The sequence below is a fragment of the Dama dama genome, chromosome 19 (assembly GCF_033118175.1).
Source record: "Dama dama isolate Ldn47 chromosome 19, ASM3311817v1, whole genome shotgun sequence".
In the NCBI taxonomy this organism is placed as follows: domain Eukaryota; kingdom Metazoa; phylum Chordata; class Mammalia; order Artiodactyla; family Cervidae; genus Dama; species Dama dama.
In genome coordinates this window covers 89251580-89274737 of record NC_083699.1, presented here as the reverse complement: position 1 = coordinate 89274737, position 23158 = coordinate 89251580, and the positions used below count along the sequence as shown (strand labels likewise).

The 23158-nt window shown below is 46.7% G+C and overlaps 1 protein-coding gene across 1 annotated transcript in view; it reads right to left on the bottom strand.

Moving 5' to 3' along the window:
* Nucleotides 1–19180: 19180 nt before the first annotated feature.
* Nucleotides 19181–23158, bottom strand: part of CLSTN2 (calsyntenin 2) — a 728679-nt gene continuing 724701 nt past the window's right edge. Inside the window, exons 18-19 of the mRNA XM_061168062.1 lie at nt 22635–22819; nt 19181–20365 (exon numbers count right to left, since the gene is read on the bottom strand). Coding sequence (XP_061024045.1) covers nt 20162–20365; nt 22635–22819 — 389 coding nt within the window. The 3' untranslated portion in view covers nt 19181–20161. The remainder of the gene's footprint in view (nt 20366–22634; nt 22820–23158) is intronic.

The window sequence follows — 23158 nt, the reverse complement described above, 5'->3', positions numbered from 1 at the left end:
TCTCACTGTTTTCTCTGTGCCTGTTATTAATCCTTTTACATCTAAATCTACAAAACTTATAATATTTTCAACATTTAGGGGTTAGAACTTCTCAACTTATCTTCAACTGAATCTATAAAGGAGCTGAAGGAGGTAGAAAGACTGGTTTTTCTTCTATCTCTCTTGCAGTCTCCCCTGCTCTCCTCTTTTCTGTCTCTTTCTGGTATATTGGTCAAAATAAGGCCTTGGAATCCCTGAAATCTATCATTTTGGGAATGTTTTTAAGGTACATTATTTTATCTAAAACAGAATATCCTATAGCTGAGGGAAATGTTTTTCATCCCAGAAAATGTAAAGCCTTTCCAGACATGTGATGTGCGCACAAGCTGGGCCACGATCCCAAACAGGTATGAACCTTCAGACTCTCCTTTCATAGCTTGAATGGCAACCCACCCCAGTATTCTTGCCTGGAGAATCCCATGGACAGAGGATCCTGGTGAGCTACAGTCCATGGGGTTGCAAACAGTTGGACAGGACACGACTGAGCGACTAACTCTTTCACTTCACTTTCATAGCTCACCGCCCACACTGGGGAGAAACACCCTCAGGGTGGTCTGCCTCAGCTTTCCCCAGGGGAAGTTTATGTCGGGGGGATGAATCTATTCACACCCATCTGCTTTGGGTTAAAATTTTCACTGAATACAGACCAAATCCTCCTGCAGTCTTTCCTGCAGAAGCCTGGGTTGTCTTTAAGATGGGCTGACAGTGCAGACTGTGTCCTCCCACACCCAGGAAAATTCAGAGTAACTATTCCAGCTAGAGCACAATATTTTAAAAATTCTTTTCCCCCCTATTTTTGGGCCAAGTCGCACGGCATGTGGGATCTTAGTTCCCTGACCAGGAATTGAACCCATGCGGTGAAAGCACAGTGTCTTAACCACCGGACCTCCAGGGGGTCCCTAGTGCACAGGTCTGAAACTGGTATCTTAAACTCATTTCCGAGCTGGAAGTGGCTTCTATTTACCTCATTGATACCACCTGTATCCTTGAGTCTAGATACCATATTTCCTCTTGGATGAAGGAATTTGGAAAGTCTGGCAGCACAACTGGCAGGGATGGTGGACATGCACCCAGGTTGCCCATCTCAGAAAGCGCTCACCAGAGCCTTCTGGTAGTGAGCAGTCTGCCCCACTGTCCCGCTGTCAAACTTAGCCAGAGGTACCTTCTAGTGAAAGAAGCATGCTTCTAGTTGTGTTTGGATCAAAATCTGCTAGCACCAGTCTCTCATGCTAACTTTTGGCTGCTGTTGAGAAGCAGAAAGTGTGCACCAAAGGGTTTTTTTAAATCAAAGTGTGCTCCCGCCAAGTGACAGAGTGGACATATTTTTGTCAAGTGAAAAGTTACCCCTCTTATCATTCATTAGCAGGAGGAAAATGCACAATGTAGTTTTTAAATTTTTTAAACATGTCATGTCTGAGAAGGCTCATGGCTGCCCATCATCTGCATTACAGGTAAACAGCTACATTTCCCAGAAAGTAGCCTCTTTCTTGAGATCACTTCAGGCTCCCCGCCACCCCTCACCTTACCCCATATTAGTTAAGTCTGATGGGCACACACATGAGCTCTGGACTGCAGGATTCCCCCCAAGAAGGAGTGGAGGATGTGTGTCTGTTACAAGTAGGTGGTGGCCAGATTATTAACCATATTATAAGCCTTGCAGTGGGTCTCCCTTTATCTTGCAGTTATGGGGGTCTCTTGGTGGATTTTGAGCAAGGAAGTAGCATAATTGACAAATTGACAAAATCTGAGTCCATTTGGATTAGAGTAGCCCCAAGCTTAGTCTACATACTCACTGACTCTCTACCAGTGGGCTCATCCAGGCTGAGACACGGCATTTCAGGAGGTAGAGTCACAGGAAGTTTGGAGTGAAAGTCTTAGGGGAAGAATGGAGAGAGGAAAGTGAGATGGAATTCCTTCCAGATCTGCAGCCCATATCTGAACTCCGGCCTTGGTTCATTCATGCTGGAGAAGGCACTGCTGGATGGTGTTTCTGGAAGCTCAGTTTCTCTTGCCATCCCAATCATTCTGTTCAGGAATATCTGCTGGCTTCCACTAGCTGATGGTGCCTTTCTCGTTTGCAAATAGAAACCTTGACCAATTCACTTCTCTTTTCTCCCTCTTCTCAACTTAATCCTGGGAACTTTGGCTTTCTGATGAAGGTAATCTACCCTGGCATAGATGCCTGTAGCTTCAGAGGTGCCTCCTTTGCAGTGTTCATAAGTACGATTATACTCTACTTATGAGTTATTTAATAATTGCTTCTCTCCTCCACTTGGCTGGTCATCCAGTGAAGGTGGGAAGCTGGTGTTGCTGGTATCCTGGTACCTAGCATGGTGGATGGTTCACAAGAGTAATTGTTAGGATCATGGAACAGCTTTGGGCAACTAACAGACAAATGAATGAATGAAGACTCCAAGTTGTTCTCAGCATTGTCATAGATTCCAGGATTCAGAGGTCAACAGAGACTTTGAGGACACTTAGCTGGCATTACTGCTCTGGGAAAGGAGACCCATTTGCCCTTGTTACTGAGTATGTATTTTCATAAAGTTTGCTTTCCTGCTGGTTTTTAGACTTCCTCTGGTTTACATACTTTTAGCATTTCTATTATTTTTGGAACTCTAGTTGGCTAATCAGGGCTTTTCAGTTCCTATCTGCTGTGTACTTTGGGAATGGTGGTAGCCCAAGGCACTAAAAAGGAAAAGAGCATTCTTCTCTGGGCTCTGGCACCTGCCATTGGCTTTCTCAAAGGCAATATTTTACTCTTCAAGGCTGGTTTTTTACTCTTCAAGGCTGGTTACCTCTTAGCTGCATGGGCAGACACTTGGTTCAGTAGCCCAAACACATTCTGAAAACCACATCTGTGTGGGAATCTGGATTCTGCCATTCACCAGCTGTGTAACCTTAACAGGAGACCTCCTCTCCTAGTTCCTTCATGTACAGGATGAGGGTGAAGGTTCTTTCCACATGGGGCTGTTGGAAGGATTCAGTTAGAAAATACCAATGAAGTGCCTGATCCACAGCAATACCTTCTCTTTCCGAAAACCTCCACATCAAGGAGATAAAGTGGAGATACCTATTGAGAGTGTTGTTCAGGGCAGACCCCAGGACCACTGAATGAATAGATGAGAGAATAGACAAAGGACGGACTGAATGAGTGAGGGTGTGACCCACACTATCTCTGACTAAGGGAGACTGGAGATCAGAACCATGATGTAAATACTCAGTGAATGCCCATAGAGCTGGACATCGTGGGAGACTTGTTTTTTATTGGAGTATAATTGCTTTTTAATGTTGTACAAGTTTCTGCTGTACAATGAAGTGAGTCAATCATATGTATGCATATATCCCCTTTTTGGACCTACCTTCTACCCCCCTAATACCACCCATCTAGGTCATCACAGAGCACTGAGCTGAGCTCCCTGTGACTTACAGAAAGTTCCACTCACTATTTATTTTACACACATGATAGTGTATCTATGTCAGTTCCAATCTTCCAATTCATCCAACCCTCTTTCCCCACACCCTGTGTCCCCAGGTCTATTCTCTACGTCTGAAAACAGGTTCATCTGTATTATCCTTCTAGATTCCACATATGTGCATTAATATGTGATATTTTCTCTTTCTGACTTACTTCATTCTGTTTAATAGACTCTACGTCCATCCTTATCTCTACAAATGACCCACTTTCACTCCTTTTATGGCTGAGTAATATTATATTGTGTATATGTCATCTTCTTTATCCATTCATCTGTAGATGGACATCTAGGTTGCTTCCATGTCCTGGCTATTGTAAATAGTGCTCCAGTGACATTGGGGTGCATGTGTCTTTTTGTTTGGCAGATTCTTAATGGAAATTACCTCATTTAATTATCACAAGAATCTTTTAAGAAAGGTATCATTATCACCATTTTGTAAATGAGGAAATGAAAGCTCATGGAGAAGGTCACATAAGAGTGGTACCATGACTAGTAAGTGGTTTTATTAAGGAATCATGAAAATGGAAGGCCCTAGATATATACATGTGTGCATAGGGGTATTTGCAGGTATATATATGTGCCTATGGTGTTTAACTTCATCCCAAGAAAACGGTAGGCCCTGATTACATGCCTGTGCAATGATTAGATGACTATAAATGTTGGTGGTAATTAGAAGGGACAAGGCAGATGAAGGGAAGGGTAGAACAGGAATAATGGTTTTGACAATGTGGCCTTGAGGAAGGGAACTCAAGGTCAATTCATGGAGGACTTCCGGGGCTGCCTTCCTATATTTTAGGGAAGAGAAAACTGGACTGAAGGTCCTGAGCAAGGTCAGAGAGGTGTGCCTGAGGATTCCAGGAGCCATGGCTGGGGGGCTTGTGTCCAGCGAGGGTCCTGGTGAGATTCATGGGCACATGAGGAGGTCTCTTCAATATGACCAGTGTATACGAGCACTCAGATCTTTTCCTTTTAAAGGTTTTTGAGTAGCTCCATAAATATGGAGCTCATAGACTATAGGCATCTGCTTTTGGACTGATTTGTTATTTCTGTTTAGTCACTAAGTTGTGTCCAGCTCTTTTACGACCCCACCAGACTCATCTGCCCATGGGATTTTCCAGGTAAGGATACTGGAGTGGGTTCCCACTTCCTTCTCCAGGGGATCTTCCTGAACCAGGGATTGAACCTGGGTCTCCTGCATTGGCAGGCAGACTCTTTACCAATGAGCCACCTGGGAGAGTTAAAAACACCAGTTTGAGCCTGAGTGACCCTGAGCTTTATCATCATGTAGCCTCAGATTATGCACTTGGCCTCTCTGTACTTTGTAAATGGAGATATAAATCTAATAAAATTTTTGTGAGGTTAAAATAAAATAATGCATATAAAGCACAGCACAGTTCCAAGTACCTAGTTAGTGCTTAATAAAATACATATATTAATAATGATTCCCATGACAACATTTGTTAGAATGGAAAGCACTTCTAGCCATAGTCCATTCGGTTTTATTTTAAGATCATTACAGGGGCTTCGCTGGTGGTCTAGTGGTTAAGAATCTGCCTTGCAATGCAGGAACATGGGTTCAATCCCTGGTCAGGGAACCAGGGTCCCACATGCTGTGGGGCAACAGAGCCCGTGCTCCACGACTAAGAACTGACACAGTCAAGGAAATAAATATTTTTTTTAAAGAAGATCATTACAAAAACACAGAGAGGCTCTTTGGAGGTCTGTCCCTTGGTTTGCTTTGCTAACATGCTCTGGTCTCAGTTGGGTGGGACTGACCCAGAGTTTCAAGCTGGGTGTTATCATGGTGACCAACCAGTGACAAGGAAGAGAGTCCCTGCAGGTGCTGTGGCCACCCGTGGTACCCAGTCTTGAAGCTCAGTGAACCCTTTATCTTCTCCACTTCCCTTTGGCGGCCCAGCATCCCAGTGTGCAGGACACCAGCCAGCTCCAGCCTGTACGTGTCACCCTTCTGCTTGCCAGGCAGCACTGCTGACATCACACCCCCACGCTGGCGCCATCAGCAGCAATCTGTACATGCTTGGGTTCCACAACTTTTCTTGGCCGATTGAACCTGAGATATTGCCTTCACGTGCAAGATCAAGAGCATGGAAACTGAAGGGACTTCCCTGGTGGTCCCTTAAGACTCTGCGTCTCCAATGCAGTGGGTATGAATTTGACCCTCAATCAGGGAACGAAGATCCCACACACCACATGACCAAGAAAAGAAAAAACAATGACCAAAAAAGAGGATTCACACTGGAAATTAAGGTGTGATACTGAGTGGGCTGTTGGAGCAGATAGGTATTGAGGGAAGTGGAGCTGGGACTCAGAGGTGTCATGCTTGGCATGAAATTAACTGCTTGGTTCTGGATGATTCCCTCAGATGAGGCACTAACAAAGGGAAGAACTATGGGTCTGGGCTCCAGGTCCTTATCTCAGGCTAAAGGCAAAATTTCCCAAAGTGAATGCTGGTCAGAAGGATCTTTAGGAGGGCAAGCATTCCACAGTCCAATCAGTTTGAGATACTCTCTTTCCTACATTTTCTTCCAGATTCCGAATGCATGTTCTGAAAATTTCTGGCCTTAGGTCATGGGTACAGGTGCTCCGGGAGTCCTCTTGGTACCTGAACTGTAAATAGTGGTGTGTGAAAGCGGCCTTGAAAAAGCTCACCATTAGGATCTCTTTCTAACCCTGACTTTAGTGATATCACGTTGGTGGCTTCAGATCAGCCAAAGACGGAGTAGTTATGTCATGGGAGTCAGCAAATGCTACAAATTTGAACTCTTTTCCCCAGAACTGCTTGATAGACATCCTCCAGTACACCATGGCCCAGAGACCTGCTCGCCTTGGTCATGTCTTTGAGTACCCACATAGCTGACCATGACCCATAGGACCAAATAATAGGAAACAAGGGTGGTGTGATGATTCTTTGTTTCTGATGAATTGTACTCATCTGATCCACACTAATATGGTCTAGAATAGAGGTCACAGAATGGTCAACTGAGTCCTGAAGTCAGCCTGCTAATCCATTTTGGCAGGGGGTGGGGGTGGGGAAGTCCATACAGCATTTGTTAAAACCCAGGAATTAGTGGCCAAGACTTAAAATCTGGTCTATTCCACATGAAAACCCAGGCTTCTGACTGTCTCGAAAGAGAAAATCAGAAGCTCTGGCAATCATGAGCAATACCCTTGCACTGAGACAGGGGCTGGGGCTGAGAGTCAGTCACCCCCGTGGACTTGCACATGTTTGTCTTTACACTGAAGGCCCCATCCAGGTAACTGTGCTCCCTTTGGCTACCTTTACCTCTGCAGACACGTGAGTTTGGCTTTTAACAAAAAGTCAGTCCCACGCTCTGTTCCTCCCACAGTTGGCTTGAGGTGCTTTACAGTAAGGAAGGCCATGCTCCAGGGTGCAGAGGTGGGTAGGATCATCTTCCACTGGGGAAATCAAAGTGGCATTACTGATCTATAGCCCTGAAGCTCAGGGGGGAACTTTCTATCAGAGATCAGACTTCCATGATTTTGGGTATGGGAGGTTGGATGGCATTACAGGTAGTAGGACCAGCAGGAGCAAAAGCATGGAGATAGGAATGTTCACGTGTGCTTTGGGAATTCCGAGACCTAGGATTCCTGCTAGGCAATTGGGTAATATAAGGGTGAAAGCGTAGACTGGGCCAGGTCACAGAGCCCCTTGGATTGGAGGTTTAATTCAGTTTAGCTTCATACATGCTCTCTGAGCCCTTTCTAGCCCAGGTTCTCCACTAGAGCATGAACACAGGTCTGATTGAGATGAAAACCTCTGTCCAGGACTTTTATCCATAGTGTAGTCATTTATAAGTTGGTTTTTGTTGGTGTGTGTGTTTGCCATGGACCCTCATCAGGTTTACCTAACGTAAAGCCCTTTATTCAAACCTGATAAACCAGAAAAAGTTCAGTTTAAAAAAAATCTATCTTGTTTGACCTGAGGGACAAGGAAAGCCCTGGAGTTCCAGGGGATTTCTCTATGAAGGGTAAGTTCCTAGAAGTCTCTGTAGCCTGTCTGCCTGGGAGGGCACCGCCCAGCAGAGCTTCACTCTCACGTGGACACAGTCAGAGAGGGAGGCCAGGAGCAGGCCGTTGTGGAGGCTGAGGGGTGAGGGGATGCTTTTGGAAGAGATGAGAGGGAATAGGCAGGAAAGATAATGAAGGGCCCGTTTATCAGACAGCAAGACCACGGGCCCAGTTGTTTCAAGAACAAAGGAATGATGAGAACTGTCAAGGGCCCTCTCTATATAGGGCTCCAGAGATGCCCAAGGATAGGGGTGTGTGTGTGTGTGTGTGTGTGTGTGTGTGCGCGCTTGTGTATAAGTGTATTTGTGTGTGTGTTATCCAGGTGAAGATGGAAGGAACCCCAAACAGACAAAATCTTCTCAGGCTTCTTGCTGACTCTCTGAGACATAATACAAAAAATATAGTTCATTGTGATAAACGTGCTGTCTTCACATAGAACAGAAGAGCTCCTCTTAGGGTGTGAACAGCCTGTATTTGGGGGATTGTCATAGATGGGGAGATGTAAGCAGGGGTAGGAAAGGAAAGGATGGCAAGGGTAGGTAGATAGCATATGGCTGGAGGAGGGTAGCCCGAGGTGCTTTAAAAAAAAGGGTCTATTGGTGATGTTTGCTGTGTTGCATGCAATGTGAATCCCCTCCATGACCTCAAAACTTCCAAGAAAACTGACTTTTCCTTCCTTCTCTCTGGAAGCAAAAGGTAAGACTTAACCCCTGGGTGGGCCCAATATAAATTAGGAGGGAGAGGCAGCTGTATCCGCGACTCACATAAAAGTCCTCTGGATGTCCACTGGGTTTGGATGGGAAGACAGCCCATCTTCAGGTTTCAAGAACAAGGTGGACCTGACTGGCACCTGGGTGTAAGGGAAGGTCAGCGGGAATGGAAGAGCAGGAAGCAATAGGCTGGGGAGAGAGAGAGGGGGAGCGTGCTGGGCTCAGCCCCACCTGCCCTCTTCAATGCCCCCAGCTCTCTTGGGTCTCATCTTCATCTTAATTAAGATCACACACATAGAGCTCCAGCGTTGTAGGTGCTCAGTAAATACCTTAGCACCGCCTTTGGATTGGTCTCCAGTAACAGTGCAGCCCAATTCCGCTCTGTGGGTAACAGGGTGCCCTGACGGAGCCCAGAGAGGGGCCAGTTTGCCATGTCATCATCCCTCAAGTCGTCCCACATCCCTCTCTCCCCCAGGCATGGATTTAGGACAGAGCCCCAGAGACTACTGACCCAATCAAAGCTGTTCTTAGCATCTCACCTCATCAGATAGTCTCGAGAACAAAAGCTCTCCGAGGTCACCTTTACTGTGAAATTTGAAAATCATATTTATTCACCAATTCACAGAAAGTGTCATAATGACCACCAACATGAATCAGTTTGTAGGCATTTACAAGCCAAGGCTGAAAATAAATATCTGTGTTGAATAGGCATTTAACAAATTACTTGGAAACAGCAAGAATCTGAATTGTTAGAAATTCAAAGTTTGTGATTCACACACGGGTAAGATCACAGTCATGGGAAGGAGCCCAACAGATTCCTATGATGGTTCTTATTTCTTCTTATATCTTTATATACATACAGCTTCTCGGTGCACCTCACTGCGTGTCAGCCTGGAGTGGGTCCGACAACTCAATTAGGCATGGGAGGGGAGCTAAGAGAGGGTGGGGGGAGGCAAAAGGGCATTTTCCTCTGTGACTGGGCAATCTTGCTCAATGAGCAAGATGACAGCATGATCTCCTGAAATTAGATTCAGTATAAATGCATCCTTCTAATGAGATAGTCCAGAGTTTGCCTTTTATCACACTCATACACACACAGTAGTATATTTAGTAAATAAACCCATTTTCTAAATTGAAGGAATTCACTCTGAGACAGCTGGAAGATCTCAGAAGTCTGACATGTGTCAGGTACACACTGGCCCAGCCATGGAGCTGCAGATGGCCATGGCGAGAGGCACTCTGGCCTCACTGGCAGAAACTGTCTAGACAGTGATGGTGATCAAAGGTGATCCTATAGAATGATGCTGCTGGCCCTTCCTCTGTCTATAGTGTCAACACCACAGAGGTTCTGAGGAGAGAAAGCTCACAGGACCTTTCCCCCACCCACTGTGGTCAGGCAGATTGGAATAAACAGTCATCCAAGGCTTCTAAATGCCAGTGGTAGCTCTGGATAAGGGAGAAGAAATCTCTAGACCTTTCAGATCAGCTGAGCCCAAAATCTTTTCATTTAGCTCCAGAACTGAAGTTGCAAAATTCAACAGCATTTCATTGAGTATCTAGGAAATGGCAGAGACCACAGGAAGAGAGCCCCTAGCCCTGTTCCTTGTAGAAATATCTTGCTGGGAGTTATGCAGATGTGGCTTTAGTGGTACTGACTCACTTACTGTAACATTCTGTCAGTGATCACTACCAGAGAGCCTGACCCAAGACCTGCAGCTGGCCGACAGGATGCCGCATCTGTGAATCCACAAAAGCTTCTCATCCAGCTGTGATGATCTACAAGGGGGATGTGGCTGACCTGCTTCTCTGCAACTCATTTAACTTGGGGTGTGTTGATTCTAGGGCTTCTCAGGTGACTGATTGGTAAAGAATCTGCCTGCCAAGCAGGAGATGCAGGTTCCATCCCTAGGTTGGGAAGATCCCCTGGAGAAGGAAATGGCAACTCACTCTAGTGTTCCTGTCTGGGAAACCCCATGCAGAAGAGCCCAGCAGGCTACAGTCCATGGGGTCGCAAAGACTCAGACATGACTTACTGACTAAATAGCAGCAGCAGGGTGATACTACTGTCTACTAAGTGGTAACAAGCTGGACCTTCAATTTCTAAGCGTTTACCAAACTCTTACTATGTGCCAGTGTTTTGAGAGCAAGAATAACAGTAAGAAAAAGCATAACATCCAAACCAGGGCTTCTAAGGAATTTAAAATGTGAACCATTGACATCTTCATTCTACACCTCACTTATTTCTTCATTTTATATATGTGTGTGTGTATATATATATATGACACATATTTAGCTGTCCTTAGCTACTTGTCTGAAAATTTATATTTAATATATTAATTTTCCAAACATATGTCCCAAATCATTCTGACTCTTACCTTACTGACATTATAACGTCCATACCAATATAACATATCCACTCTACTACCTACAGATGTCTTTGAAAACAACTGATTTCTGCATGCAGTTTCTTTTCTAAACTCATCAACTGTTTTTCTTCCATCTCCTATCAAGTCTGTCCAGTAGAGACTACCAACAACCCCTTTTGGAAGCCACTGAAGCCAGGCTGGAAGCAGTCAAGTGGATTGATCCATAATAACTAGTTCATCCAGAACTGAAATCAGCTTCAAACGACTCAGAGTTTGGAAGCGATTGATTTGCTTGCCTCAGCAGTCACATGACCAGACTCACCCATACTTGGCTGAACCTTGGATTCTACAGCTGTCAATCTAGAGCAATCCTCTGGCTTCCCCAAGGAGCCATGTCCCTCTTGCTGTCACTCTTCCTCATCCTCACCTGTTCCCTCTCCCAACTCTGAGTCACCTTTCCCCTCAATCTCTTCTCTTGTCTTTTGAGTAGTCAGTCCTGGGTAGCAAGTCTGGTTTCCTGATCTCCTAAATGCTTCTGCTTTATTTCCAGCATTTGAAATTAGTGAAAATGGGCATGACCTCTCCCGAATCTCACATGTCAGAGCCTCCTCTGCAGCCATGTAAGGGAGTTGTGGTTGGGGGTGGGGCTCCTGATCCTTGCGTTCCAGACCCACCAGGATGGATGTACTTTGTCTCAGAGGTGGACATTCACCATTACATTCACATCTGTGACCCTGCCCCCTCCCTCAAGCACAGGCGGAGCCCCGCATCAGAGAGCTATTAACCCTTTCCCAGGGTTGATGTCTCCTCCTTTTCATTCCCTTTTCTGTAAGAGGGGCTGGAGCCTGTAGCTGAGACTCATGGTTGGTTCTCTGCTTCTGCAAATACACACAACCTGTGGGCTCATTTCTCTGAGAGTTCTTCCCATTGGGGAAAAAGAACCCTCCAATTTGTGTGTGTGTGCATATGCATGCATGTGTGCGTCCCATTTCTGTTCTGAAATGCTCAGGAAAAAAGGTCTTGGCAGCCAAGATGCATTTTTGTTTCAAGATAAAAGCAAACAGACATTAGAGCTGACATGTTTCTCTTGCCTGTGATTAATACACATCGTCTGCCTTTCAGCTCTTCTCATGTCTGTTGCCCTCTTTTCATTAGTCTGTTGGGAACTGAGCTTCATCTGATGAATCTCCTCTGCAGTGAATCTGATAAAAGGGCCTGAAGAGCAGCACAGGCATTAACAGAGTATGACTTTCTCTCCTCCGTCAGGATGCTGCCCATGACCTTTGGGGCAAAGCCAGTCAGCTCATCAAGGCCCACCTACCCCGGCTCCTTGCCTAGGGGCTCCTGTTACTGGTTATAGCTGGGAGAGAGTCCCTCTCCAAAAAACCCCACTCTCTTCTTTCTCCATTGGGGCAGCAGGAGTGCTCCCCTTTCTCTACTGCACTTCTGTCCTCCTCCACCTGAATTTATAAAGGACCTGGACTTGTATATGGAGAGAAAAGATGGAGCCATCCTCCCTCATTGTAGCATCTTAATTTTTCAAACCCCATGAATTCATGGAGGTTAAGTGATCTCTGCCATTCCATTTACTTCAGCATGTATAGAGCACACGCTGCGGCCGAGGTGCCTTGCTAGACACCCAGGGTGTTGCGATAGATACGTTTCTCTTCTCGCTTTGAGGAGGGGCCTGGGGCAGCCGAGGAGGCCACAGCCAGGGAGCCATACTAGCCTTACACAAGCACATTTTCTAGTATTCTAGTCACCCCATCTGGTGCCTGGAAAATGAGGGCGGTGGTTCCTTTTCACTCAACGGAAAGTTTTCATGGAGTGGGCCCTGATTCTGGACATGTGGCACCTCAGCGTCCAGAGGTACCAGCTCCCTGCTGCTCCTCAAGATGGGAGGAACTGCTGGTATTGGGACATGATTTTCTCTGGTGTTTCTGGCTAATGTAAATGGCTGTTATGTCCTGCCCAGTGCCACACTGCGTGTGTCCCACCTGTATCTAGGACTTCAATGAACACTCCCCCTTATTCACTCACTCTACCTGATGTCATGGCTGGATCTGTGTCCTCACCCTCAGTTCACGGTGTGTCCCTGTCCTGCCTGCCAATAAGAACAAAACCCACCTGCTCCTGGAACTACTGAAGGCCTCTCCATCCTCTTTCTGCCACCCACATGGGAGCTTTTGTCCCACGGGAGCCTTTGTAATAAGTGACTAACCTCAGGGAAACATATAACGTTGCCTTAAGGTCATGGGCGAGAAATGTTTCATGAGAGAACTCACAAAGAGGCCAGCTTGTGAACAGAGGCTCTCCTGGATCTAAGTGACATGAAGGAATGCTTTACCTTCCCCTCTTGGGTCTGGCTGATTCTCCCCTCTCTCTTCCCCCAGCACACAACTGGCCAGCCCCATTTGCCCTTGTCAGTATATTCTAATCTATGAGAGATGAGTTAATCCCGATAGGATCTTTGTGGTTTTAGGACACTGGACATTTAATTAGAAGATCTTTTCCAAGCTGGATTGGAGAAACAGAGGTGTCCTGGGGAGAGGGGGTGGCATTTGGGAGGTATCAGCAAGGAGATGGCTGAGAGGACCAGGAATGAGTCTGATCAGGAGGGGATGGGGGTTCGTAGGAGTTAAACAGTAGATGCTGGATCTCTGAGGTCATGTATCTGGGCTCCTTCCCAGCCCATTTCTCTCTGTACTTCCACCCCAAGGCCCAGCACCCCATTCTCTGATTCCCAAAAATCCACACATGAAGACAGATTCAGTACCCCAGAGCTAGGTGTAAATGACTAATAGGGCGCCAACTAGTTCCTTCCAAAGGTTTGTGGACCTTCACAGTTTAAACCTAATCTAGAAACTAAATCAATAAAAGGTGGACCTCAGGGATCCAGTTGATGGGGGAAAAGGGCATTGGTGGAGCCTGGCACCTTTGTAGGTCTTAGAAACTTGAGGGCCAAGACATTATTTGTAGGGAAGGCTGTACATTTGTTTTGGGGTTTTGTTTTCTACTTTCAGTAGCATCCAGAGTGAGTTACTGCCCTTCCAAGAAAAGCCATTCATTCCTCATCCGATGTAGTGGCTGCATGTGACACCGCATGGCCCTGTCTCATTACAAATGGAGCCATGCTACAATCACCTGGCTGTGTCCTTAACTGACCTGGCTCCTCTCCTGCCAGGCCCTGGGCCACTCCACCAGTGTACTGCAGTTTAATTGTTTCCCCTTAAAATACAGACGTGGAGGAGGCCACTCAGCTTATAGGACCCTGGAAGTTGGCCTCCCTATGGCTGGGTGGCCTCGCTGTAGCTTCTCCTGGGCTGTCTTTCTCCAGGGTGAGTGGGGCCAGACCAGCAGGGAGTGGTTCATGCCCTAGGGAAGGAGCGGAATTGGGACTAGGACCAGGGTTCCCGGAAACCACTGACTCAGAGAGAGTGGATTAGAGCCTGGAGGGCCCAGGAGAGAGATGGGGCAGTCTGCTTCAGCATTCTCATGAGTACACAATTTTTAAAAAAATCTTGTTAATAGTCATCAGCTCCCAATGGCAGCTTTAATCTTTCTTCTCATCCTCTGGATCAGTGGTCCTGAAACCTTAGCATGCATCAGAATCAGAGAGCTCCTTAACACACAGGTGTCAGACACCACCCCAGTTTCTGGTTCAGCGGGTCTTGGGTGGGGCCCAGGAATTTGTATTTCTCATTTGATCCCAGGTGATGCTACTGCCTTGGCCTAAGGACACCTTGAGAGCCTGGATTCCATAGCATGGGGTGTGAACCTGCAGTAGGTCCTCACAACTCAGCCATTTTTCCTTCTTCAGCTCTAACCTGGGACCTCCGAACCCCAGGCTGTTCCATCTAGGCTGTAGATCTAGGCTCATGCTGGCTCCTGGACCTGGGTTGCCCTTCCTAACTTCCAATGTCTGGCTGCCTGCTGTTTCTACATATGAACTTCCTTTGGCTGGTTTCACTGAATCTCAGCCCTTGGCCATGCTATTTCTGCCTTGTAGGCAGGGTGACTGGCTTCCATCTACAGATGAGCTGAATCAGCCTGGAATGGAATTAAGAAAAACCACTACAATATTGTAAAGTAATTAGCCTCTAACTAATATAAATAAATGAAAAAAAAAAAAAAAGAAACTGCCTACATCCCTAGAAAGTTCTCCACTTGGCCTCAGCAACGTGTGGCAGGGTTCCCACCTACCTCCTGACACAGTTGGAGAACTGCCAAAGCAAGCTATCCCCCTCTCCCAATCCCAACTTCTGTCCCCACCATCCGGACTGCTTGTGGACAGCCTCCAACAGGGCAGAGGAAACATCCCAGCAGCTTGGAAGATCCTCACAGGTAAAACCACCACTCATCCATCCTCCCTTCCCCATTCCTGGCACAGGGCCTGGCACGCCACAGGGGCTGAGCAAGGCTTTTCTGAATTACATTGACCAGAGCGGCAAACACAGAATCCCATCTGTTCGCTCATGGCATACAGGGGGTGTCTGATTGCTTTCTGGGGTGCTCATGAAGGTAACATCTTCTATCTCTTTTCGTCTCCCTGGAAGAGTCAAGTTTGGCTTCTAACCCACTTGTTACCAAGCCAACTCTTCTTTCTGTTTGGTGCCCCAAGGAAAACCAGAACAAGATCTATAAAGCAGGTACAGAATGAATTTATAAAGTAAAGCAAATAAGGGCAGGGAAATGAAGGTGCTGGAGTAGATTTCAAAACTTTCATTACTCATTGCCTTTGCCCACAGCTGGACAACAGAAAGTGGTTACATGAAAATTAAATTGTGCCCAGGGCTTTGGCTTGTCAGCCTCGATAAATGTCTGATGCCAATGGAGAATGCTGTAGCATCTTGAGCCTGCCAGGGTGCATCACAGGAGGCTTAGGGGGTCCCCCAAAGACCTCAGGATGGTCTTCCCTGAAAAGCATCTACATTGCACTGGTACATTTTTTTTCAAAGGATTAGACCAGCTCTCTCTCTCTCTCTCTCTTTTTTTTTTTTTTAAGTAAAACTGATCTGGTTAATTCAAATAAGGGGATGGTTAAGAAGAAAGTTCTCCTGTTTTCCTTTTCTTCCTTTGGCTAATGTTGACTCATACAGCCAAGAAGACTGCTAATTTTGAAGTGTGCCCGGCTGGGCTTTCAACTGATTATGCTGTATTGATTTAAACAGTCACAAGTTTTTTAGATCATTTTTATAGCAATGGCATGAGCAGGGCTGAATGGAAATCAGTCTGAGATAATGAACATTCCTGCTTAGAAATCATTACGGGCTGAGTTGTTGGGGGAAGGCCCTGCACCTGGGAGCCAGCACTTAGCTCAGTGGGCTTCATGCTCAGCGGTCAGCGGGTTCCTGGATCCCAGGCTTTTGGCTCTTGACGAATGCTTGCCTGAGCTTAAGTCAATTCAACTAGTAACAAGTTATTTTTTGGTTTTGGTTTTTGTTTTCTCTCTGGGACATGGATTTTAAAAACAGTTTAGTTAAGGACTATGCATTATTTGCTGTTCATTTTGGAGGCAATGACCCCTGAGTAGTTAATGGGAGGGCCTAAGATACCTGCTTTCTCTTGGCAAATGAAAGGCTGGAAGGCTGCTTTCCACACACACACGGTTGAGGTGTGCAAATTGTGGCCCCAGGGCTGAATCTGCCCAGCTGCTAGTTTCTGTAAGGTCCATGGACTCAGTTATTTCTGTTTTTAAATACTGCAAAATAAAAGTCAAACAAGTAATAAATTTTTGTGACATCTGACAATAATATGAATTCAAATTGCCTGATTTTTTAGTGTTCATAAATAAAGTGTTGTTTTTTTTTTTAATATAGCCATATTCATCCATTTAAGTGTATTGTCTGTAGCTGGTTCATGCTACCATGGCAGGGTAGAATACTTGCGACAGAGACCTTATGGCCTGAAAAATCCAAGATATCACCAACTTGCTCCTTCCAGGTGAAGTCTGCCAATCCTGCCATATGTATAAGAACAGGGTACATTACTTCCCTTCCAGGAGTCCATCTCCCTGCAGGGTCCAGATCTGCCAGGTCACAGCCCTTACTACAAGCAGAGCTGTGTGGGCTAAGCCCTGCTTGATAGAATGACTGTATATATTTAAGACAGAGGTGGTGAAAGCAGAACCCACTTTTGGCAGAAATCACACTTTCGGGAACTAGATGAACTGAGGCCTCGGTCAGATTTATAGCACTTGATTAAACCTACTAGAGTGTACTTAGTATTATTTAATGCAGGTGGCCAACTAGTTGATTGCTTTATTCCACTAGGGCAACTCATTCTGTACTAGCCTTTCCCATCAACCTCCTCCTTCTCTTCTTCCTTGTCACCTGAGGTTTCAGCCTATGCGTTTCCAACCTCCAGAGAGCAGGATCTGGGCATCTGCTTGGCAAGACAAGCAATGGTCTGTCCTATGGACAAACTGGTCAGCTGTTCCTTCCTGTCCAGATGGACATCTGCTGCTGCTGCTGTCTGGGTGAGAGGCCGCAGGGTATCCGGCCATCTGGGAGTTTGGGTTCCTACATGCCAACAGATGGAGACTGGAAAACGCTGGACTGCTGAATGGCATTTTTCACCTGTGGTTAGAATCCTTGAGAGATGGCAATTTATGTTACTCACCACTTCCTGGACACTCCCTGGAGCTTCTGCTACTTTTATATAGTTGCCCCTTCTTGTTCTCACCTGTGGGGCTGAGTTCGGTGCTGGGAACACCATAAACACCCACAGACCCAGCAGTATCTCAGGTGCCTCATCCTCAGGGCTGGCAATACAGGCTGATCTCCCACAGTGGGAGCAGACAGAAAGGGCTCTGACCTGACCCCACTGTTTCTCTGCATATGAGTCCTGTCACAAGTGAATCGACTGCGCTGCCCTGGCCAAGTGCTACTTTCACCTGCTCCCTTCCCTCCAAAAGTCCCCAAACGTATAATGGTTTTTTGTGCCCCAAACAGCTCACTCAGCCGTAAATAAGTGATGTAGCCATTGGAGGCAGCAGAAGGCATGGGGACCACCTTCCCCACCCCAACCAAACCGAAAGACCTAGCAGAAGAAAGCACTCTCCTGAACACCAGACTTAAATATTTTAAACAAAAATCCAATTCCACAAGAATTGGCTTTAAACATATCCATACAGTATTCATTTTACTGTTATAATTTTGCAAGAATTCTGTTAGCTCCTGAAGGCCCAACTAAAGGATCTCTGTTTAACTAAGGGGACTGTAAGGAGTAAAATCCCGAGATTTTCTTCTAGTAGATGCATAGACCCAGCCTGACAGAAAAGGGCTATTGGGGAAATTCACAGAGGCGCTTATTTCCACTCAATGAATAGAAAAACCACAAAGTTCTGCTAGTGCTTCTTCTAAGAAGGGAAAAATGAGAGCATGGGTTGAGTTTGTGAATGAGTCCCTCTTCTTCCTGCAACTTGTCCCTCTCCCTCTGCATTTGTCTCTTACATGATTTCTATGCCTATTTCTCCTCTGCAGCTATCAAGTCCTTTAAAGGTTGGAAGAGTTTATTGTCTGCTTTCTTCCTTTCCCACAGCTGCTGGTAGAGTGCTTAGCACACAGCAGATTCCTAGCAATGCCTCTTGGTTCATGAACACAAATAAGTAGAATCAGAGTGGCAGGCCCTAGGCAAGGAGTGGATGGTGGGGAGTCCCATCTAGTTGATGCATCAGAAAAACTCTGAGCAAGATGCTGAATCTCTGAAGCTCAGTTTACTCAACATGAAAATGGGTCTAATAATAGATGTCCCCACTACCTCATAGGATTATTGGAGGCTTGAAGGAGAGAATAGATGCAAAAAACACTCTAGGCGATGGAAAAAACTGCCTAAGGTGGTTTCCTCAAATCAGAAGGTTTCCTTGAATCAGAAAGACCTGTCATGGATCCTCACTGGGTGGAGGTCAGACTAAAGGACACTGACGGTGGTCCCCCTTCATAAGTTCTGAGTTGGTAACACAGCAAGTAGAGTGAATAGATTCTGACCTTTCTTTCGAACCTGAATGCCCTGTGCCTATGGACCAGCTCATTGCTGTGCCAAACCAATATGAGATGGTTGGGGAATGGGTGTGGGGAGAGTTCGCGGACAGACCATACATACTAAGGACAAAAAAGCCCAAGACATTTGAAACAAAGACATTCGCAGAGCCTCGTGGAAGTCCTATAACAGCTCTAGTTCTTGCCTGCTATCTTCTTGGCCACAAAAGATCACAGACCAGTTACTATAGCAACAACTCTCCTCCAAAAGTGTCCACGTTAAGACGGAGATGGAAAAGATTTTCTTATTTAAAAAAAGAAGAAAGAATGAAACTAGGTTTTTGGATATATCTGCCGTCCACCTAAGGCGTTGCTCCTTTTCTGAGAAGAAAAAAGAAGCTGTTATTATGGCAAACATGCTTCTAATTCCTAGCAGTTTAATCTCCAAACTCTTATTTTAGATTCGACGCTGTCCATGCTTGTTCCAATACATTCAAGAGGAATGTATCTTCTCAAGAGGCAGAACTGTGAACTAGGGGATGAGGGACCCTAAGACTAGATGGTGAGAGCCTTGTCCACTTTGGGGCCACCTTCTGGCCTGGGAGGGCCCAGCCACCCTCATCACGCAGCTGTGTCCACCATGCAGCCCAGCCGTACTTCTCCTCAGCCCTTCCTTCTGCTCCCCAGTTGTAGGTCTGTCTCAGTTGCTGCCGGGGGCAGTAGCTGTGTGGAATGCTTTCTGGTCTCCATGGTGTCCTGTGGTGCGAGCTGCCAGCAGGGCAGCCCTGCGGGTCTCAGTGGCCGCCAGCAAGGCAGATTTTCAGAGCACTTTGGCAGGAACCAGACCCTGCTGTGGCCAAGGACCTATTCTTGGTTTTGGACTTTTCATATAAGCTTCTATGGCCTCAAGAAGAACAAAGGAAAAGGCTCTCCAAAATGAGAGAGCGGATGTGTGTGTGGGGTGAGGGGAGCCCAAGCAAACCTGTCCTGCAAACTTAATTCCACCTGGGTAAGGATGTTCCTTTGACGTGCAGAGGACTTAGACCTCCGGGGTGTGGAGTCTGACTACCCTGCCTGTAGGAAGCGGCCTAGAGAGTCAGGTGAGGAGAATCTGCCAGACTGTTTGGAGAGAACATGGAGTCCGCGCTCACACAGTGGGTTGGAACTTAAGAGCCCTGGGGACGCAGAGCCCCCAAGTTGGGGAGCAACATAAAGGCTGATCTTCTCCCCTACTGGGAAGACCAAACAGAGAGAACCCACAGATCTGGTTAACAGAATGCTGGGTGAGCCCTGGGCCAGAGAAGTGGGTGTCACAGGAAAACGTTCACCCTGAAGTTCCCACTGAGGATGACGCTGGGCTTCTGGAAACTGCCCCAGGACTGGGACACGAGCTGAGCCCAGGGCGTAAAACGTGGGTTCCAGAATGCTGGGGAAGGCCTGCGCGGACCATCATGGAAATCAGAGGTGACATGTGATAGGCTGCGGCGTACATCGGGGCGGGGCTTACAAAACGGACAGGCGGGTGGGCGTGGCCCCGGGCACTAGTAGGGGAGGGTGGAGTCGTCCCACTCCAGCTGGGCTTTCTTGGCTCCACTCTGACCGTGTCTGCCCCTACCCGACCCTTCCTCCTCCTCCTCGTCACTGCCCGCCGACTCGCTGCTGCTGGAGCTAAGGTCTTCCTCCGCTTCTTCCTCCTCCTCCTCTTCCTCGGTCTCCTCTTCCCCACGCCCTGGGGCTCCATGTTTCTGGATGTCAGGAGAGAGAAGGGAAACGCTCATCATGGATCAGACAGAAGCCATGTTGGCGCTTATGTCTCTCTCTCCATTAAGGAGATAATTAGGGCCCCTTGGAACTCCTTTGCTTAATGCTAAACCCTTGGGCCAGGCGATGGACTTTGGAAGGGAAGTCCTCTGGAGAAAGACCAGTTGGAGGACTAAGGAAAAGACAAGAAATGGCGAATTCCAAGACCCAAACTCAAGATAAATTGTTGTTTTAGGTACTGCACATTTAAGTTGATCCCATCCATCATCCAGTGAACCTTTTGGGTTAAGGTTTTGTTGTTGTTGTTTTGTTTTGTTTTAAATTTTTGGTGAGACTTCCCTGGTGGCTCAGATGGTAAAGAATCTGCCTACAATGTGAGAGACCTGGGTTTGATCCCTGGGTCAGGAAGATCCCCTGGAGAAGGGAACCCACTCTGGTATTCTTATCTGGAGAATTCCACGGACAGAGGAGCCTGGTAGGCTACAGTCCGTGGGGTCACAAAGAGTCCGACACAACTGAGTGATGAACACTAACACACTTACATTTTTGGCAGCACCCCACAGCATGTGGGGCCTTGGTTCCTTGACCAGGGATCAAACCTGCACCCCCTGCTTGGAAGGTGGAGTCTTAACCACTGGACCACCAGGGAAGTCCTGGGTTAAGGTTTGTTTTCTGGCATTTCTGGAACCTATCTACATGGAACTTTCCAAGTCTTTAGTGACTTGCTTCTCAATGAGAGAATGACATTTAAGTTTGTACCCCCTTTCCAGGTAGGAAAATAATGGCTCTGGGAGTAGGTGGTCTTCTAAGCCAAGACTCAGGTGAGCTGCCCCTCAAAAATACTCCTTCCAGAAGGACAAAGTTCATGGTCCTCATTTTCCCTGCCTGCCCTTCATCACCCGACTTGTGTCCTAAACTCCACCCTACTCTTTTCCAGTCTTATCCCCTCCCCCGAGCTTTTTGGTGATTCCAGTAAAATCTGATATCTGGATTTATGCTTTGAGTTGATGACTAGCCATAAAAAACATGCACCCATGCCTGTCTTTATCCCTTCTCTGTAGTGTTTTCTCTTCTACCTTTACCTCCCGCTAAATCCTACCCATTCTTCAAGGTCTCTCTTAGGTTCCAAGGAGTATTCCCTGGACACTCCAGCCCCAAAGGCTTGCCCTACTCTTGCTTCACTGACTGCCAGGTTAGCCCTTGGCAAGCACACTCTGGTCAGGTAATCAGACTGCTTCAGGCATAATGATCTTGCATCCCACACCCAAAGCTCAGTTCTTTGAGGGTGAAAATTATGGGGTTCCACAGTGATGCACTTAGTACTACACCTCAGCACATGATGGAAGCTGCATCAGTGTGTTGGCTCTGAAACTGAAGCATGAAGCCAGGTGAGGGGGAAACTGGGGACAGGCTAGGACACTTCATTCTTCAGTGGCGCCTTGATGGCCAGTGGCTGCCTTGCTTTCCTGCTCCAGCCTTTCCCTCCACCCAGCACCCATGGGCAGACCAAAGGGCACAATGGAAGTGGCTTTTGTTGGTATTCATGTGCCCAGATCAGGAGCACTGGACACTCATGGGTGGATTTGGGGAGCTGATGGCCAATTGGGACAATAAGAACTTTAGAATCAGGCAGTGGTGAGTTTGAATACTGGTGCTGACATTACCAGTTATGGGAGTCTGAACACTTTACTTTGCCTCCCTGAGTTGGTCCCACATTGGTAAATGAGGATGGGAACTCCTATGTCGCAGGTTGCTGGGAAGATTAAATGAGGTGATGTGTACTGAGGACCCAGTGCAGTTCTGGCATGATGGGGGCTCAATAAATGGCAGGTGTTAGCATTGTGCTTTTGTATTTACCTACTCTGAGCCTCTAAGTGAGCTTTGCAGGCAGATGAGCATAGCCACCTAATTTATACTGGTAGCTAATCAAAAATTCAATCCTGAGTCCCTGAGTATGAGTCAGCTCTGAGTTAAAGACTATGGGGGAGGCCAAGGACAGACACCACTTTGTTGCCTGGCTAAAGAGATGTCTGGTTCTGTTTGTTGACTGAGAGCAGTTCACAGGTTTTTGAGCAGTGCATGCAGTGGGTAGGAAAGTGTGGACCGTTCAAGTTGAGAGGGCTGGAGGAGCCCAGAGAAGGGAAGGATGAGTGGGATTAGGCTAGCTGGGCAGGGCTTCCAGCACAGAATGGATGGAACCCAGTGGAGGAGAGACATCCCATTTCAAGCTCCCAGTCCCTGCCTGAGGATCACCTCCATGGGGTTGACTGTGATAGTGAGCGCAGAATCATCCCAGTCCATCTCTGCTTCCTTGGCAGCCTCAGTCTCCTGGATGAAGTGCTGGTGAGCGATCCGGACCCGGTACACGCCCATGGCCACGACAAACACTAGCATGCACACGGAGATGATGATGACCACTGTGGCAATGCTTGGGACCACTGGAACAAGGAAGGAATTCGCATGACACAGTGAGCAAAGGACTAGCTTACTCTTGGTATGGAACATGATCGAAACATTCACGTGTAGCTTAAAATCTGCCTACACCTACCTCAGCTAGAGAACTCTGGGTCAGCACCTTAGTCTCTCTGGGCTTCACTTTTGTCATCTATCGATAATATAGTAGACTTAATCTTATGTTTATTGTCTGCATCTGTGTCTCTATTTCTGCTTTGTAAATAAGATCTATACCAATTTTTTTCAGATTCCACATATATGCTTTAATATACCATATTTGTTTTTCTCTTTCTGACTTACTTCATTCTGGATGACATCTCTAG